The sequence below is a fragment of the Pygoscelis adeliae genome, unplaced genomic scaffold, assembly GCF_000699105.1.
Source record: "Pygoscelis adeliae isolate BGI_AS28 unplaced genomic scaffold, ASM69910v1 Scaffold183, whole genome shotgun sequence".
NCBI lineage: Eukaryota > Metazoa > Chordata > Aves > Sphenisciformes > Spheniscidae > Pygoscelis > Pygoscelis adeliae.
Window position 1 is genome coordinate 2,119,016 of NW_008824536.1, and position 15,951 is coordinate 2,134,966.

General features: G+C 37.3%; 1 protein-coding gene across 2 annotated transcripts in view; it reads right to left on the minus strand.

Moving 5' to 3' along the window:
* TCF12 (transcription factor 12) overlaps positions 1 to 15,951 on the minus strand; it is a 182,359-nt gene that overhangs the window by 15,504 nt on the left and 150,904 nt on the right. Inside the window, exons 14-17 of one of the 2 annotated variants that reach the window (XM_009321587.1) lie at positions 12,083 to 12,161; positions 6,188 to 6,261; positions 5,201 to 5,272; positions 4,274 to 4,480 (exon numbers count right to left, since the gene is read on the minus strand). In XM_009321587.1, the coding sequence (XP_009319862.1) occupies positions 4,274 to 4,480; positions 5,201 to 5,272; positions 6,188 to 6,261; positions 12,083 to 12,161 (432 nt within the window). The remainder of the gene's footprint in view (positions 1 to 4,273; positions 4,481 to 5,200; positions 5,273 to 6,187; positions 6,262 to 12,082; positions 12,162 to 15,951) is intronic. The other variant, XM_009321588.1, reaches the window with a different exon arrangement.

The window sequence follows — 15,951 nt, forward strand, 5'->3', positions numbered from 1 at the left end:
CCGCCAAACCCCTGCCCATCTCCCGCCAAACCCCTGCCCATCTCCCGCCAAACCCCTGCCCATCTCCCGCCGTTCGCACCTCGGCCTCTTGCTCGTGCCTCCTGAGGCGGATCTTTTAACGTGCTTCATTAAAAAACCGGCCCGTTGTAATTCTAGTATTCTGCTAATAACGGCTTGCAGGACTTAATTTTACAAGCAAACAAACTTGGAGTTAATTCATTCTTTCACACGCTAATTTAGCCTCATTTTCATGATCCCTCTTAAGTAAACCCTAAACGCTCCTCAGGCACACAAAATGGAAGCCAAATGGAAAGCCAGGATTCATACGCGTAGCGTAAAACTGAAGTTTTCAGTTGCAAAGGCAAAATATTTTAGAAAGATCTGAGAAGTAACCAGCATAGACACCACGTTTGTTAAAAACATTCTTAAATCACTCACCTTTGTGTATTTCCTCTATACAATGACAATCTAATACATATTTAGGGCTCTCAGCAAATCACAGAAGTAAAACCGCAGTTTGAGAAAAACAGTAGTCCTGAATGTACGCAAGACTGTAAGCTGTTGTAATCTACCAGGTGAACTGCATTTTATTCTTATGCATTTCAAGAAAGACTTGCGTGTAGGACAATCTGCAGCCACACTCAGACTCGCAAGTTTAAAAAATTGAGTGCAGAACTTATTTCAGTTGATTTAAGTGATAACATTTGGGATCTGAAACCAGAAAACCAGTTAAGTATTTTTGGCAACTAAATAAAAACTAGACAAAACATGGTGACTGATGACACACTACTGCATGTAGGAGAACTGAGAGTGACACGTGGGGAAAGGACCACCTTTGTCCCGTTAACACTGGTTCTGCATCTCGCGCTTCAGTTTGATTATTGATTTTGAACTCTTAGAGATAAAAGCTTTTGAGAGCTGGGGGGCGGTGTGTGTGTGTGGGGGAAATCAGTCTTTTTTCATATTTGCTTCAGGACTTATCTAAGCATATTTAAAAATACATGCACTTTTCAAGCGATACTAGCTGGTCAATTTGGCCATGGTCGTTAACATACTTTTAACTAAGGTGAACATAATTAAGACAATGAAAAGGGCTTTGGAATCAAGATTTTTACACTTTGGACAGCTCAAAGCTGTTCAGTGGGAGCATAATCTCTGCGGAGAAATACGAACACTGGCAGGGCTTTGAGAAAGAGCAGAGGTTGGTGTTGGCAAAGCAGCTTAAACCGCCCGTTCGTGTTTTTATACTACGGCACCCACAGGGTAGAAAGAGGGAGATCACCAATTTTCTTCGATTCTTGTTATACCTGGGAAAAAACCCATGACTTAAGGATTGAGTTTCATCTCCTTAACTGAGTTTCCAGGCCTTTTATTTATTTATTTTTAATCAATTCAGGCTGTTCTTTTTCCATTGTATTACAATGACAAATAAAAAGCAGCTTGACTAAGAACAAAAAGAGTATTACTTCTTAACTTTTCAATAATACATGAAATAAAATACAAATCAACTTCAGAGGCCACTTAGCAAATATTTGATGAGTTTGAGATATTAAAAATCTATTTGAATAAGTCTAATGGCCAGCCCAGCTAAAAAGAAAACAAGACCATTCAGAGCAAGCAGGAAATGAAGTCAACTAGAGTTTTAAAATAAATCTGGCTCAAAAATTAAGCAAATGTTAAAATAAAACCATGTCTGGTTACACTAATTACATAAAAAGGAGTTAAATTACTCATTTCCTAGCTCCTTCTGCCAAGATCATCTTCTTCAAGGGAAATTAAATTTATATTTTTTCTATTTTTTTTCTAAAGAACAGAAATGTTTTGTGTAAAGATTCCCCCCTCCCTTCACAAGAAAGTTTCATTTAGTACTGAATCCCAATGAACATTTCTTGACCAAAAAAAACCCTACGAGCATGTCAAAAACAGGCAAACACCCTTATCAATGTTCACATTTCTCACTATGTTAGTCAATACTCATTATTTTTTTTTTAAATTTATCGGACGTCCCCTAAAGTAAAGCAGTATTTAATTCCTGAACAAAGTCTAGATCTTATAGTTCAGGTCATGCGTCAAATTCTCTGCTCTCCTACATTTACTATTTAAAGAAAAACAAATAATAAGTAAGTACAGTTTGAAGTTAATTGATTATTCAATACTGTAAGAATTACACCTCATACTTGGGGGGCATTACTGAAATGCAGTCATCACTAATAAACCACTCAGTTTCCACTACAGCCAGATGTGCCAAACTCTGCTCTGTACATATTTCAGGACTCCATCCTAAGTCATGCTGAGTTCCTGCAATTGCAAATGATGTCAAAGGGCACTCTCTGGGGACTGGGCAAGGCCACGACAGGATGCCTTCTGTTGGAGCCAATTATTCTGATGTAACAAAATTAAGGTTAATCCAAGAAATTCTTTAGCTGACTCACTTTTCAAGCCAAAACTGATCTGCAAGCTTGTTTCAGCCAGTGAGGATGAAATATAAAAGCAAATCTTTTTTTCATTTTCCTAATCTAAGTTTATTTCTAACAGACAGCAAGCATCCTTCAACCAAAACTGCAGATCGACCATTAGATGATTAAGTCAAGTCTATATTACATTGAAGTTACGCAACTACACTAAACTACAGCAGATCAAGGAACCTTTATTCATTTTGAGAGTCATTTTCCACTGTCACCTATTTTAATCAAAATTGAGTTGATAAAACATTTATCATAGCTTAGTTTAAAAAAGGAAACAGATTTTTATGTACGTTTCGGCACTATCTGCATTTGACTATACCTGGCTTAGCAGCATCGGAAGGTTCCACAAGTCAGAGAACAATTTTGCCACTGCAATTTCAGTCAGTCACTTTACCCCACATCATTAAGACTTAGGAAAAAAAGAGTTCTCTTTTGTATGACCAAATTTCAGTCTACCCCAGAACACTGTAAAACTTCCCCTTTAACAACATTCTTTAAATATTAAATATGAGGCAGTATTAAAAAAAAAAAAAATCTAAAGTATTTATGCATCACTTCCTTCATGACTAAAAGTAACTGTGAACTTGTATAGAAACCTAAAGTTGGGTATGTGTTTGGAAAGTACCCCCCTCCCCAAAAGCCCCCAGACACACGCAGCTTATAGAAAGTAACCAGTTCTTTTTGATGTTTACTGCAGTGGTTCTGAAATTAATATAAATGGATGTGTGACGTGCGAATGGGAGAGCCTGGAACTAATTCTGTTTTATAGAATACAAACCCTTCAGCAATTGGGGTACCTAATTATTTTGATGATAGGTGAAATTTTGCCTTGATCACACAGTACCCAGCTGTGAATCTGTTTTATAACAGAAAATTTCACAGCATGTAACTGCTCTTTAAAATTACGCTGTAAACATGCAAACACATGGCACCACTAAAATGAGCATGTTTTAAAAAGCTCTTTTTCCTTTAAGCATTTTTGAGAAGGGAGGAATGAAAAGAAAGAAAAAGGGAAGTGAGCAACACTACAAATAGATTTCGTTTACTGTATAATGCTTTTAACATATTTCTGATCTATGAAAAGCTCAACTACATTTTTTCAGAACAGTTCACATTTTTAAAGAACCTAAAAGAGATGGATTGAATTATTTCACTCTTCTTGGGGATTAATCTAAAAGTTGTTTCCTCTTCGTTGTTACTTACACTACAGCTGTGCTCAAACTCCTTTTCATTTAGAAAAAAAAGTTTAAATTTTGAGCCTGTGCACACTATGGTTCCACATTCCAACAGCTTCCTCCCAGTCCTCTGCCAGCATCTGCTATTGAAGACTAGTTCCAATTTACAATAAACAGCTTTTCCAGACCAGAACACTTGAAATTCAGTCCTTCTTGACTGCTTTTCCCATTCAATCTCCCTATTCACCATTTCAAGGAGAAAACTGTTCTGCCAATTATTACACATCTGGAAAAAATGCATGTATAAGCTGAAATGCTCTCAGCCGAAAGTTTCGGCTTTCTGCATATGGTCACAGCAGGATTTTATGGGCCACTGACCAGGCCAAAGTCTAAGTTTTCCCATCTTTCTCCTCCCCCTCATTTCTGCCCACCCCCACCCCAACCCTCTAATTGGAAACCCATAGCAGGTGCAAGCTGTCTGCCATCTTTTCCTCCACAAGAATCTCGAGTAGTTTCTTCTTGATAAATACTAATCTTACAGTCCAGTTTTAACTCACTAGGCTCTATGATAACTGAAATGCATCAGCTGTAATTGCTCTGCATAAATATATACATGTTTAAAAATATCATTACCATTGATGCTTGTCTGTTGGTTGTTACAAGGCTAGATGCTCCATAATTCGAGTTCAGGCTTCCAATTGGCCCATTGTGGGATGGTCCCAATAAACTATGTATATCTCCATGGCCACCTGATAGGCTTGTTGAAGGCCCCACAGCATGATTTCGTAGTACATGAATGGCATCATCGAGTCTGTCCAAGCGATCCTCCATTCGAGACTGCTGTTGGGATTTAAGAGGGACAGTAAGTCATTACTGAATAGATCTGCAGACTCATTATACCGTAACAGTTTCTACCTCGGAGATATTAAAGATAGAAGATGAAATGCGGTATCAAAAGACTTTGAAAGCACCTACCAGCACTACAAACAAACAGGAAAAAGAAAAGGTATCTGGAGATTTTGCTCGAGATAGCATTCATTCCACAAATAGGTGGCAGCTTTTAAAGTGAAGCTAATTATAAGGTTAATGTTACTCAGCTTCTATTACATGGCATGAACAAGAAAAAAGGAAGTGCTACAAAATAAGCTATCTAATACAGGACGAGAAAGAATGATCATAAAATCAGCCTCACCACGTTGGTAACAATTAAGAGAGGCAGTGGCTTTTTGAGAACCTGTATTACAAAAAAACTGGACAAAACTTTTAAGTTATCATTTTCTAAAATGGATCTTTAAACAGATTAGATATTTCAGAAATAAAAGCGACTTCTGTATGTTACTGCAGAAAAGTCTGTCTTAAAATTACTTTCCTTTAGAAAAAAAGACCAAAAAACCCCAAAGCAAAACCAATTCTGACATTGCAGCTCTCTAGAAACTGAAATAGCAGAATGCTGGAGTCAAAAGATAGGTCATACGCTACACTAATTTAAGTTTTTAATGGGGAATCTGAAAGAAGCATTAATTGAAACAGAAAAAGGCACCATCTAAAGTGAAATAGTACCTCACAGACATCCTTTAAGAAGGACATTGCATCTTGCAAATGCTCGTGAAGTTGCTGTTCAACTCGATTTTTCTGGCAAAGTCAAGACAGAACAGGAAGCAAAGCACAGGTTAAGATTAATTCAAAAAAGAGGTGAGGAAACAGCTGATGTGCATGTCAGCAATAAATTGTTAGTCAAGTTAATGCAACAGAGATCTGATTATATTAAGATAAGAAAAGGCTAATATTTAACACTGCAGTTATGTTAGGATTCTAAGGTGTACGTATCAATTATATTTAATTGCAAAAACATTGAAGAAAAAACTGATTTAGCTTAAACTTATTCTTGTTAGACTGAAAAAAAGAAATTACATCTGTGGAAACTAGAAATATTAACAGGTTATCAAAACCTTCCCTCAAATTTTTCCCCTTTCCTTCCCGATGCTGTATCAGAAATTTAAGAAAGAAGTCAGTAACTTAAATCCTCTGCTGAATCTTCAAAAGAAAATTTACAACACCGTAGATTATTTCCTGTGTGTTTTTCTGTAAAATGTTTCATTAATTAATAAATGAACGTTCCCCAATAATAATAATTACAAATAAAATATATCAATACTTCAATGACAGTGTAATGAAAACAAGCCCAAGAGACTACCATTTCAGGGAGAGGGGGAAGGGCAAGTAAATGCAAAGGCATGAAGTCTTTATCTTTTCTCCAGACTGAACTTTAGATAAGAATTAGCTATGGATTTGTGAAAAGGTACCAGAATCTCGTAACAGTGCTTTAGCACCAGCTGTCCTCAGCACAGAAGCCTGATGCCCAGGGAACAGATGGTGAAAGACACACCCTGCACGTCTTATATTGTTCAACTGAACAGGCCATTTGTTAGCAAAGAATTCATTTGTAGTGCTATCCTACTGTTTCCTTTAATGATATGCAGGATTTATACAAAACCAAGCCTTCAACTCTTAGGTATAAAGTACTGTGTTACTTTCAACAATTCTTACCAAGGAGTGTAGAGAGTTTTCATAGTTTGGAGATGAGGGGGCTTGTCCTCCACTCCTAGACCACTGACTGGCACCTGTCAAAATTGTCTAGGTTAACGCACAGATTTATGCAGCGTAAGTGGGAAGCAGAGACACAGTATTTCTCAACGTAATTAAAACCAACATATTCTGCATAAAGGTAAGCTAACATATGGGTATACAAAGGAGGACACATTCCTTCATTCTGCCTTACTGTGGGATAATTTTTATATCCTGGCATCTGTAGGGTTAGACACATTATCGATGACAAAGCAGCGACGTCTTCAAAGTACTTCAACATTAAAAAGTGGACTAAAGACACACGCTGTATCTGAAATACCTGCCTTCTGCCAGTGTCACCATAAAAAGATTGCCGAATTCTTTCTTCTTCAGATTATGTTCACTATATGTAGGCATATCTTTAATAGTGTGAAAATACACAACAAAAATATTGAAAGAAATCAAACAGACACTGAATTAAGGATAACCAGAAAACCATTTTTATGACACTTCTCTACTAAATAAGAAAACTTAAAACTAGATCTAAAAAGCTTTATCTATCTTGTCTAGTTCTACACTATACCATTTTAGAATATAATGCATTCCAAGTTTGGAAGAGTAAAAATACACCTAAGTTATTCCCATTTGTTATTTCAGTTATATTTAAGGTAAATTGCCAGCTAAAGAATCACTGACTGTGCCACAAATCATCAATTATATCCATATTACCTATACACTGGAAATTCAAATACATATCCATTCTAATCCAACATAAATACACCTAATTACTATGTAAAATTTAGAAGTAATTAGATGTGAAATGCAGTAACTAATAAAGCAGTACTTTTAAAACAAAGCCTGAAGTAGTACAACATGTATTTTTCTCACCAACTAATAATGCACCTTTTATAAAGATACTACAAGAAATTCTATGTCCATTAGAGACAGCTTCCTTTCAGCCATACAAATGTAATAATAAAGCAATTACATTAATAAATTATGGACATACAGGCCAAAGCAGCTTATTAAAGGAAGAGCCTGTGGGCTTGTTCTTTCAATAACAGTCAGAGCTGTATGTCTGGAAAACTGGGAAAAGGTTTAATACATTACAGTTCCTTTGTTCAGAGAGCTGCAAGTAGTTACCTTGTAAAGAAAGGGTTTTATTTAACAAAAAGAGTACAGCTTGCATAGCTATTAAAATACCTAAATATTTCCTTTCTAATTAAAAAAAAAAAACAAAAAAAACAGCTTCAATTTCATAAAAGCCCAGAGCTGCCATGACTGTGCTGGAATTCTCTTTTAAAATATAATGACATCAGTGAATAAGCTTATAATTACCAATTTTCACTTCACACAGCTACTCTGGGCCTGGATCTGTAGTCTCCCTCCGCATAATTGTCATTCCTGAACTTGGGAATAATGCTTGGAGTCCCACTTATTTTCGCAAAGCATTAATGAAACAACTTTAGAGTATTTTGGCTCAGCGTAATGCTCAAATTTTTATCTGGTCAAAACTCCATTTTCAGAGACAAGACCATAGTCAGGGCTTTAATGAGTGCTGACTACTAACAGGATCGAGCATACTACTTCCTACAATAAAGCATCAGCTGAATATTAAGCAGAAAAGCAACCAGTTACGAAAAGAAAGCTAATAGACTCAACGCCTGTGCATCTAGTCTGACGAGTTTGGGGTTTTTTTTAAATGGAAAAAGGTACTATTTCCTTAACGTAAGCCCAGAACAAAACTCTGAGTGGGACTTCTCACAAAGGAAACAGAAAGAAAAGGGGGGAGGGAATACTCAACTACTCCTCCTCTCAAACGAACAACCCAACTGCAACCTGCAGTTTTTAATCACACCTCTAGTAATGCTAGTGCTCTTTATGAGCGGTGGCATACTCTGTCTCCATGTCTGCGCAGGTTGCCAGATGGCACTGATTTCCTGCTTTCCTCATTCCACTCCCCCTCTTAGAAGTTTGTGCATGAAATCCACCAATTATGTTAAAAAGCATCCTGGCACCACAAGCCCTGCAATTAACAACTGCAGCTTTTAGTGCAGCACCAACATAGCAGCATGAAAAAACAAATAAGCCAGGCAAGTGTTAGGATTTACAGGGGTCATCGATAGTAATCACTGTAGTATTGTTCTTACTCTCAGAGTCTCCCCAACACTAATCCCCTGGCTCCCCTTTCAAACACACACTCGCATCGGAGTCAGCAGAGGGCTGGTTTTGCATTTTAATACATTACAGTTCCTTTGTTCAGAGAGCTGCAAGTAGTTACCTTTTAAAGAAAGGGTTTTATTTAACAAAAAGAGTACAGCTTGCATAGCTATTAAAATACCTAAATATTTCCTTTCTAATTAAAAAAAAAAAAACAAAAAAAACAGCTTCAATTTCATAAAAGCCCAGAGCTGCCATGACTGTGCTGGAATTCTCTTTTAAAATATAATGACATCAGTGAATAAGCTTATAATTACCAATTTTCACTTCACACAGCTACTCTGGGCCTGGATCTGTAGTCTCCCTCCGCATAATTGTCATTCCTGAACTTGGGAATAATGCTTGGAGTCCCACTTATTTTCGCAAAGCATTAATGAAACAACTTTAGAGTATTTTGGCTCAGCGTAATGCTCAAATTTTTATCTGGTCAAAACTCCATTTTCAGAGACAAGACCATAGTCAGGGCTTTAATGAGTGCTGACTACTAACAGGATCGAGCATACTACTTCCTACAATAAAGCATCAGCTGAATATTAAGCAGAAAAGCAACCAGTTACGAAAAGAAAGCTAATAGACTCAACGCCTGTGCATCTAGTCTGACGAGTTTGGGGTTTTTTTTAAATGGAAAAAGGTACTATTTCCTTAACGTAAGCCCAGAACAAAACTCTGAGTGGGACTTCTCACAAAGGAAACAGAAAGAAAAGGGGGGAGGGAATACTCAACTACTCCTCCTCTCAAACGAACAACCCAACTGCAACCTGCAGTTTTTAATCACACCTCTAGTAATGCTAGTGCTCTTTATGAGCGGTGGCATACTCTGTCTCCATGTCTGCGCAGGTTGCCAGATGGCACTGATTTCCTGCTTTCCTCATTCCACTCCCCCTCTTAGAAGTTTGTGCATGAAATCCACCAATTATGTTAAAAAGCATCCTGGCACCACAAGCCCTGCAATTAACAACTGCAGCTTTTAGTGCAGCACCAACATAGCAGCATGAAAAAACAAATAAGCCAGGCAAGTGTTAGGATTTACAGGGGTCATCGATAGTAATCACTGTAGTATTGTTCTTACTCTCAGAGTCTCCCCAACACTAATCCCCTGGCTCCCCTTTCAAACACACACTCGCATCGGAGTCAGCAGAGGGCTGGTTTTGCATCCTCAGAACCGACCGAACCCTTCTGAATACCTCTGATCCTGGGCGAAGGATTCTTAAAATACCAAGGCTCCCACCATTCAGATCCGTATATAAACTTCACATACATATACACAACCATTAAAACTATGCAAGAAGCTAAGCTCTGGGCATGTTTATGTAAAATTAGAAATTAAATGAGGGCAGGGAAGATGAGACACACACTATTGTCTCATGCTACTTGGGGGCTTTCATCATGTTGTTCTCAAAGCTTTTAATTAAATTAATAAAAAAAAAAAAGTTGTTAGTCCTTATTCAGTAACATACCAGCCAAATAGTCAAACATGAGCATATATACTTAAGTGTCTCATGAAGTTACTATCTCTCAATGCTTTAAATGGCAAATAGAGTGCTCCTACTGTAATTTACAATTAAAGGACAGGTAAATTATGACTTAGTCAAATCTATAATAATAAGAATGCTAAATAAACAAAGAACTAACTGCAAAAGAGGAAAAACATGAAGAAGGCAAAAATGCTCCAAAATATATTATTTTACTATACATAAAACATTTGTTTTATCTGCAATAACTTTTTGGGTCAGGACACAAAATGGCTACCAGGAGTATAAATAGCAATAAATATAGCAGTAATTACTTTACATTGTGCTTCACTGTGTTCTTAGTGACTCATCTGGGAATAAAGATAAAAGTCCAGATTCATAAATGAAGGTAATTAACTACTGGAGCAATTTACCAAAGGCTTGATAAATTCTGTATCACTAGAATTAAAGGGGGTGGGGTGGGAGGGTGTAATTGTAAAGCAGATGCTAAGTTTGCGCCTGAGAAGGATTTCAGTATTATTTCCTTATATCTGCCACTGTCTTAGCCATCAGAATCCAGAATAAGGAACACAAATCAAAGTGCAAATTTTGGAGATTTTTACATTTGATGCCGGTTCCAACAGACAAAGGCATCAACAGCAAAGGGAAAACCCAAATTTTAGGGACCTCAAATTTGTATTCTAAAACCAGAAATTAGCTAGCGCTTTCACTTACAAAATTAGGTGTGGTACCTAATCAGGGAACTCCAACTGGGATCTTTAAAATTTTAAATACTATGAAATGTCAGAACTTCTTTCTTCCAGCCACAGAGCTCTTTTCAGTATTTGCTTTGTTGTTAAAAAGAAAACAGTAGTAATTTTCTGTCCTGATCTGCCTTTTCAGTACAGCAAGGATACACAAAACATTTTTTGTCAGCTGTAATCACTAAATCAAAAATCCCATTAATCCCATCGTTACTCAATTCAACATGTTTTTTTCAGTTATAGAAACAAAATGCCCAAAGCAGCTGCTCAGGTATGCCATGTCAGATATTCATTAATCCATTAAGTCCACAGAAAACCAGAACAGCGTCCATTAAACATGAGTGAAGAATGAATGATAAAAGTTTTCTGAGTGACATTGGATATATAGATACGCATATTCACATACATATGTATGACTGCATTTTGCATGCAATAACTTCACTAATTTATTCATCCAGATTACAAAAGTGTTCAGCTAAGCTCATTCTGTACACCTTTCACTGTAAGTTAATTTTATTTTTTTTATAAAAAGCAAAACACTCTTGCAAAAGAGTGACCAACGGCCAGGAGTCTGCAGGGATATATTAAACAGAGAATGGGAAAACGGACTGTTGTATAAACGTTAAATAATTTAACAAATTGCACTATAGGAAAGAACAGGGTTAAAGTTACATCATCTTGCTTGTAATTCTAGTTCTTTGTTAAACAACAAATTTAAGTCAATGGAGCTTTCACAGTCCTCTCTATATGGAGAACAGCTGTTCAACTTTTACTAGACAGCTGAGGCCACAGTGTCTGTGAAAGCTGCACTACCCACTAATAGCTGTAGGCAGCTGCCCACAGTTCATCTCCACACTGGAATGCTTCTTCCCACATTCACACTACAAACACACAAAGCACAGGTGACAGAGGTGGCTGCAATACAGAGCATTTATTTTGAAAAATGCCAGAAATTCTTCTCCCATAGAATGAAAGCATTCATGAAAGATACGAATGAAAAGCTATCCTGTGTAAAAATTGGATAGTCTCACAGCCTACTGTATTTTCATTAGAGGGAACACACATCTGCTGTGTTTGTCACTGAAAGCTGCCGCAGAGTTTTAACATACAGCTTTAAAAAAACCCAACCAAATCACTTTTACTTCTCTCCAATGGTACAGATCTGTACAAATATCTTTATAGCTGTGATAGTATATGGTCATTCAATGTTTTCAGAGATGATTTTAATAAGCTAATTTTCAAAGCCAGTTGCCAGGATTTAAGTGCATGCTCGTAACAAAATATTTAAGGATCTGGATTTATAAATCTGGGTTTAGTACAGTGGAAAAATAAACAAAATATAGTAGTAATTATGCAAGGAAGCTACTGCTGATTTCACTGTGATTGCAAACAGGATGTTTTCAAAACAACAAACAAGTTACTGACAAATGGCTAGTCTCTACCTGTAAGAGGCGATGGTGATCCAACTGGTGTTGATGGATTCGATGGAAAACTACTGCTGGTATGATCAGGAGAATAAATCTAACAACAGACGAAAGAGACTGTATATCAATACATGCCATAACACACAGTAAAAAAAAAAAAGCTATTAGGGTTCCTTTTCACACTTTTAATTGTCACTCTTGATGCTGGATTGATAAAAAAACAATTTGATCCTTCAATCACGGCTCTGCTTTATTACACTCAAGGCTCTAAAAACGTCCAGAGAACTTTCATTTTAAAGCAGCTGCCAAAATAAGCACAGTGACACAAGTATAACTGATCTTCCTTCTACTTTAACAGCAGCAGAAATTACAGCCTTTTTATCATTGAAGGGGAACAATATACTTAAGAGTTAACAGTACACAGATAATTATAACAAAAAAAACTTCAGGAAAATGCAGAGGAATAATGACTTCCCAAACTTTAGAGAGAGAAAAGGTTTTAGCAGTCAACACGTTATCTTCTAAAAATTATTCCTTCACAAGAGAAAAATACCAAGAAAGCATTCAGCTCTAGTTACTATTGGTACCTACCAAACGAAAACCATCTGAAATTTTGTTGCTCTTGCTATGTATTGCAGCACATACAATTTTTCTCTTATATCAATTGCTCCCTTAAGATACTAAACCTCAATCTGCAACAATTCATTCCTTGCTATTAGTGTAATTAAAATGGTAAAAACAGAAGACGTAATGCTTAAAGCTTTAATTGAAACTTAAAATTTCAAGATTCTTGGAAAATTCATTTTGTGAAAGGAATTGAATAGGTTTAGAGGCTGACTATGGATTTTAGAACATATTTTTATAGGTCATCAGTTCAAACCTGTTTTACTTGAGCAGAGACCAGGATTTGTTAGTCATCAGATGGCAGTTAAAAAAATCTTCACTGGCAGTGTGGTTGATGTCCCTTCACACAGACAATAAGACATTTCAGCATTTAGCTGACAATAAACTGGGACTTGGTTAAGTTGCATATTGTATCTTTTGAACTGATAAAACCAGGACCTGATAGACCACATGCTCCTTCCTGGTCTATCATACTTCTTCATTAGAAAAGACCATCAGTTCCCTAATGGAAATACCTCCTCCTTTTCATACATGCTAGAAAGAGAATATATTTAAAAGAACGAACTACCTCAGACCACTGTAGGAAATTCATGCATTGTACATCAGTATAAAAATAAATCTCGGGTGTCAGTATGGAAACTGTAGAGAGCTCCAGACAGAGAAGATACAGAAAATGAAAATTATGTCAGAACAAAGGCCATGAAGTTTCCTTTGAAACTGGTTGTTTTCCACCGCTCTACCGGACGACTTTCTTTTGCTGTATTTTATAAGAAGGAAAACCTACATTATACCACAGCCACAACTAAAAAACGAGGTCAGAATTCATTCTGCATGCAGTCCCTGGCCGCTGTGCTGTTAAATGACCAATGATGAACAACCCTGACACCTTCTGCCAGGCTTAAACGGTAACATGACTCATTTTACTGCAACAAATGAGACTCCTCCCCCTATCAGTCATGGTCCATTCCAATCAGCGGGGTGCCAATATGCCAGGGTCTAATGAAAAGGCTCTTAGACAAAAGCTGCACAATTGAGAGCCTGCAGAGCCAAACCTCGGAGCTGTTAGTCCAATTTTTTAAACACTACAGTGTACATTTCAGTTAGGCTTTGTTATGTTAATGTTATTGAGTCTAAAGCAACAAAGAAACTTAATTCATGAATTACTTTTAGAAGTCAACTTCCCTACATTTTCTTTTCTTTTGTGAGGGGACCAGTGGCTATTTAACTACGGAGACCGTACAAAGGCCTTTCCCCTAGTTCTGAGGTAGGAATCAAAACACAAGTTATCACAAAGAGGTCTGATATAATCAACAAAGTTAAACAGTCCTCCTGTTTGATCTCCTCTAAATTAAAGACCAAGTGTTTTGATTTGGCATTAGGCAATGAAATAAACCAGATGTTTCTCCTGCCATATAACCCTCCATGGGCACAATCTTAAAGGGTTATTGTTTGGCAAATGTTCAGGGAAACACATTAGAAATGGCACGAATACCCAGATTTTCTTTTCTTTCTATCTATACTAGTTCATTATCCAAACTAATGCATAATCCACAGGGCTTTGGGAACTTTGTGTAAATACTTTCATGTACAATTCTCTTTCTTGCCTACCCTGAGATTAAGACCACAATTATCCAGGCTTAAACCTAAAATAAAAGAACCTTTGCAAATGTATTATCTGGCCTTACATGTTTAATCACATACTATTCTGTATGGTCTTTAATACCTAAACTGAAGAACAAATGTTGTATCCTCTGATGTTTAGCACATGAAAGGCCTATTGTGAGATGTACATCAACAGAATTTTAGAACCAGAAATTCCTCTCAACAGTTGCAGTGGTAGCGTTTAAAATCCTAACAGAAAGGCATATAGCGTCATCTTAAGGGAAAAAAAGTCATTACAATCACAGTATTTAAATAAAACTTTGTTCAAACAGAAAAATATTCTTGGTTTACTAGCCATCACAATTCACGTGCGCTAGCTTCACCTGCAGGAGAGACCACCTCCCTCCTCTCCACAACCGTGAGTGGTGTGCCTTGCCGAACAAGCACAAGAAGTGCGCTGGGTGCGCGCGTGTTGCGGGGGAAGCAGATGGATGAGGCGAGGGATTTGAAGTGTGCAGACTATGGCATGCACTGATAGAGCAGATGGAATGCATCACCATCAGCTATGACAGAAATGATTTATGGAATGACCTGGCTGCTCCTGCCAAGCAACAACACGGGATGACAGAAACAAGTTTCTATGACAACCAGAGCCCACCCACCAGTTAGATTAAACATTTCTGCCCTGACTTCCACTCGCAATATATTTAGAGTTTTTCCTCAAAACATCAGCCTGGTTTTCTCAGCTAGTGACTTGGGCAAAAATACCTGAAAGGACGAGAAGATAATTTTAAAAAGGAGAACAGTGGAAAACGTCACAAAGTCCCGAAGGTCAAACTGGCCAGCGTGTCAGACTTAACAACAGAAATTTTGGTCAGGCTGCAGAACAGCAGACATCCTAATACATCTGCAGAGTAATGAACAGCCTGAAGTATGTAAGCATTGCTATTTCTAGGAGTCAAAATGATCCCCCCTCTTTTCTGACAGGTCTCAAACAGACAAAAAGAGAGTGTTAACTGCCCTCTGGACTCGTGAATTGTTATCTACTTGCTGAATCCCCAAAAGCAACAGGAACATTTTTCTCCTCAAAGCCAGCAGGTCAGAGCTCTCCTACCCAATATGGACTTTACAGACATTATCAGATCTGGTAATCTTTTAACATATGACCCTCTGGGGGATGCAAGGGTAACAGGATCTGCACGAATATGCACATTTGCATTCACTGGTATGAGGTGAGGGATGCAGAATCCAACCCAGGAATGGTCTCTGGGGGCTGCAAAGTAGTCATTTCTGTCTTCAAATCAGACTTAGTCTCCCTGTTTGCTACGTACAAGAAATACAAAGTGCTCCCCCAGCCACCGCTCCTAACTCTGAAATTTCTGCTATACTGTATCAATTACTGTTTTATAAAAAGTACATCTGATTGTATTAAGGCAAAAATAATTGCTGCATGCGTGCATATGTAAACAGAGCTTTTACTAGATTGAAGATACTTGCAACGTTTTACATTATCTACATTGTTCCAGCAAGAGTTAAGAGTTTAAACTTTATGCACATACAGCATTTTAAAGGCTGTTCCATAAATTATAGCTATACAACACAGCATTCAAAACCTCTCAGTTTTATAACGCCACTGAGAAAACATTTTAAACCTTGAGGCA